General features: G+C 39.2%; 1 protein-coding gene across 1 annotated transcript; it reads right to left on the bottom strand.

Annotated features, from left to right (window-relative positions):
• Positions 1–2442: 2442 nt before the first annotated feature.
• Positions 2443–3786, bottom strand: LOC122650872 (actin-related protein 8-like). The gene is made up of 2 exons (XM_043844242.1): positions 3383–3786; positions 2443–2692 (listed from the first exon to the last, which is right to left on the bottom strand). Exons 1-2 carry the CDS (start codon positions 3697–3699, stop codon positions 2443–2445), a joined length of 567 nt encoding a protein of 188 aa, XP_043700177.1. The 5' UTR covers positions 3700–3786.
• Between the last annotated feature and the right edge of the window lie 390 nt (positions 3787–4176).

The following is a 4176-nucleotide window of genomic DNA, read 5'->3' as shown; positions in this document are numbered from 1 at the left end:
GGGTAAGGATCATCTGATAAAAATGTTGAAATGCATCACAAACATCACTTTTATGTTTCAGAAGAACAGTCCATGTAGCACGAGAAAAATCATCAACAAGTAACACGAAATAACGAAAGCCAAATAAAGAAGTAGTAGGGGAAGGTCCCCAAACATCAGTATGCACAATGTGAAAAGGGGTTGTAGTTCTATTACCATGATATGGATAAGAGGAACGACAATGTTTGGCTAACATACATGATTCACATTGAAAAACATGAGAAGAAGCAACAGAAGAAAATAAGTGAGGCAACTATTTCCTCGTTACAACAAAAGAAGGGTGGCCAAGACGACGATGCCGTAACAAAACAGCCGCCACAGAACTACTATCATTACGGCCACACACATAAGACTGAGCTGTAGACACAAAAGGATCAAAATTGTTCGGTCTGATATACTTAACCATAAACAAGTAACAACCAGCAAGGGGAGTGCACACTCAACCCAAGGAAATTATCCCAACACACAAAAACAGAGCTGCCAGCTTAAAGACAAAGATTCCCGCACAACAAAGCTTCACTCCCACACTCTTCAAGAGATAAAACAGCTTTAAAAAGCCCCAATATTTCAAATGCAGATATTCATCATCACTTTTCAATCAAACAAGAGGTCCAATATACCCTAAATGCAAGAACAAGGAAAATGCAGCATTATCGAGTTTACCTGGGCAGAGAACAACACCACGAAACTGAGTAGAACTCAAAGAGGAGTCTCATCCATCAAAGGAGAACACGAAGACTATAACTAGGGTCCTTATATGATCCTAGTAGGCTGGTCCAACAGCCAAACCCATGCTGAAATGGACCTGATCCATGGATTCAACCTGCAACTGGCGGAAATCTGGGCAGAAGAGCAGATCCACAAAACTGAGCTATGCTTGGACAGTACCTTCATTCATCAAGGAGGCACACTTGGAGCATATAGAGGACCCTTATACGATTCTGTTGAGCTATTCCAAGCTCCAAAAACATGCCGAGAATGAGAGAAACATGGCCTTCACTCTTGAGCTGGCGGAAACCCTAACTGCTGCTTAGTTCACTTCAAAACAGCTTCAATGGAGCTCCAAAGTAGCTCAAGAATCATCCTCAATCACCTAAATAGGTTATAGAGAACCTACTTCATACCTCTTTTGCAAAGGATTTACATAGGAACCTCTTCTTTGAAATCCCTTGAGTTCTAGGATCTCAAAGAGAGGGAAAAAGATGAGGAAAATAGAGATGATACGACTCTCAAACCTTTGGCTTTGATACCAAGTTGGATTTTAGTTTAAGGATGTAGGTAAGAGAAGAGGAGGAAGATGGTGGAGAGGAAGAGAAGAAGAAGAGAGTAAGAGAATGGAAGAGTAATATTTCGATTGTAATGGTTGTGTGTGTGAGAGAGATCTCCACACATCTATATTACTTCAAAGTCATAAATTAAAGTATTACAACTCACTCCCTAGGGAGGTAAAAGGTAAAAAAGAAGAAAATACAGAATTACATAATAAGGTACCTAGTAACAAGACTAGTACCAGAACTACCCTTATTACAACTCTATACACATCTAACACTTTGTCACCTTAAGTTTTTGGATATGTGTGCTTTGTTCATAATTTACAACCTCAGGTTGATAAGTTGTCTCTTAAGGCTATCAATTGTGTGTTTCTTGGTTACTCCAAATCTCAGAAAGGGTACAAGTATTAGGATCCCCTTACTCATCGGCAGTTTGTCAGTGCCAAGTCACTTTTTTTTATAATACCCCTACGGTACATCTTAACAAAGTTTAAGTTCCATACTAAACTAGAATTGAAAGATCTGACTCCCCTCTTCAAGAGACATAGAATATATGATCTCCTCTCCTCACTCACACCATGCCCCCTCCCCGAAAAATAAAATCCCAATACCTCCGAATCCATCTTTGCCTTCACACCTCATGCCTTATGAGTTGTAAGTTTCTACGGAGAATCCTGTTGATACTTTTCCTAAAAAGGAAATGTTATTAACCTTTCAATGCTACCAAGTGTGCAGAATTATCACTTTGCCTGGGAGAGTGCACCGCTCAGGAAATACTTGTGCCCTTCCTGTCCAATTCCTGTTCCAGATAAATGGAGGAATTTTTACCAACTAAACGGCGTAGCCACTGCACAAGGCTCCCAACCCTGCGGGGTCTGGGGAGGGTCATAATGTGCATAGCCTTACCCCTGCTTCGCGGAGAGGCTATTTCCTGACTCGAACGAGTGGAGCAACCTTACCGTTGCGCCGAGGTCTGCCCTCAAGAAGTTTTACCAAGTACTAAATTAGAGACAAACTGATAGTTGTTACCCACCCAATTGTAAGAAATTATTAATTAAAATAATTGGTTTTGTTGTAAAATGTGATTCCTTTTGTACCCAGTCATCTCCATACATAATGCTTTGTGAGTTACCTACATAGTTACTTGAACTTTATACTTCAAAAAACAACAGACTAGTAACAAAGATGACCATGTTGAATCAATGTATCCACGAAATAAACTAATAGAAAAGTAGAACTGGATCATTTCTCCTAGATAATGATCAAGTTTACAAAGGTAAAGTAGCAGAAACTCACCATCAATGATAACAGAACCAGTTACTTTTGCACGTTGAGCATAAACATTCATAAAAGATATTTGAGTCAATTGATGGCAAAATGTCCTGCAATAATAACTCATAGTCTTATGGAGTGGGAAACAAAAGCATCAAGCACAGAGAAGAGGTTGACGGGGAGGACATAAACAATAAAACAGATTCTCAGCACATGAACTATTACAAAAGAAGAAACACAAATGGGATGACAGGATAAGATTGAAGAACCCAATAGAAACAAACATACACGCACGCACACACAAAAAATAAAAGGCATTCCAACATCATTGGAACCAACAAAAACCACCATTTCTTCCAGTAATTGACTTTATTACTGGTTAATATGACATCCCAACAATAAAAACCAACTTAATTTTGAAATCATTTCAACAAGAACATGAATAAAATGGTAATGATAATAAAAACAATAATGGTGATGATGACAATGGTAATAGTTGTAGCTGATATTTTGTTTAGACCCATGAGCAAATTTAATTTGATTATTTATCTATCTAATTTATAATAACTGGGTGGAACGAGCCTTCAGTTCCTACATTTTCACAAACTAAGACAACTCGAAAGAAAGAGTGACCACTTGCCCATCAAAAACACGAAGAAGAATGACTGGAATATTGCCACTGAACCAAATTCATTGACCTTAAAAGTTTATGAATCCCAATCAGTCATATAGGAAAAAAATCAGGGAAGAGAAAGAGTGAGGGGGAACAGGGGAAGAAAACTGCTAAGTTAGCGACTTACTTAGGAGGGTAGCCGGATCTCAAATTCGTTTCAGCGAACACAATCGCATCCCATGATTCCTGTTGATTCTGAAGGAAGAAAATCCAAAGACGATTATCGGAAACAAGTAATTTCCATGATTTGCATACAAGGCTTAGTCGGGCAGCTTCCTTGGGCCCGAGAAATTTGAGAATTTGAATGAAGATATCGGAAGGTATCTGATCAAAGGCGCCGGTAGATGATTCAACGACGATTGGCCATTCTGTTCCAGATGAATTCCAATTCGAGTTGGAACGACAAGATATGGATTCCCAGACCCTCCTCAGTAACGTTGCCATGATAGAACAGGTCAGCTGAACAGGGTAGTTAACTCCGACTCCTTCGATGAAATAGTTTGAATTTTGGGCGATCAGAAATCATATTTTTAGTCACCTAAGCCTTTCGGAGATATGAATACGACAAATTAGCAACGTAAGAACAGACCAGCGGCTCTGCAACGTCTCTAGTCTCTACCAACCCAATCCAACTTTGAACGTTTCGGAATAAACGAATTTTAGAACAGCGGTAGGAATGCAACACACGTCACTCCCGCACGCACGCACGCACACATGGAAAACGATTTTTTTTCCTCAAAATATCGTTATACCCATTTGAATGCGGTTAAAGTTCTCGATTAAATTTAAAAGAGTAAATTACATGGACCTCTCCTTTACTAAACCTTAATTACATTGATCTCCCATGTGTTTCTGATAATTACTCAGGCTGCTCATACTTTCCAAACCTTATTACCGACAGCTCCGATCTGCTAGTGATTT

The sequence above is a fragment of the Telopea speciosissima genome, chromosome 2 (assembly GCF_018873765.1).
Source record: "Telopea speciosissima isolate NSW1024214 ecotype Mountain lineage chromosome 2, Tspe_v1, whole genome shotgun sequence".
Lineage (NCBI taxonomy): Eukaryota > Viridiplantae > Streptophyta > Magnoliopsida > Proteales > Proteaceae > Telopea > Telopea speciosissima.
The sequence above is the reverse complement of the archived record's forward strand: the minus strand, read 5'-3'. Positions and strand labels throughout refer to the sequence as shown.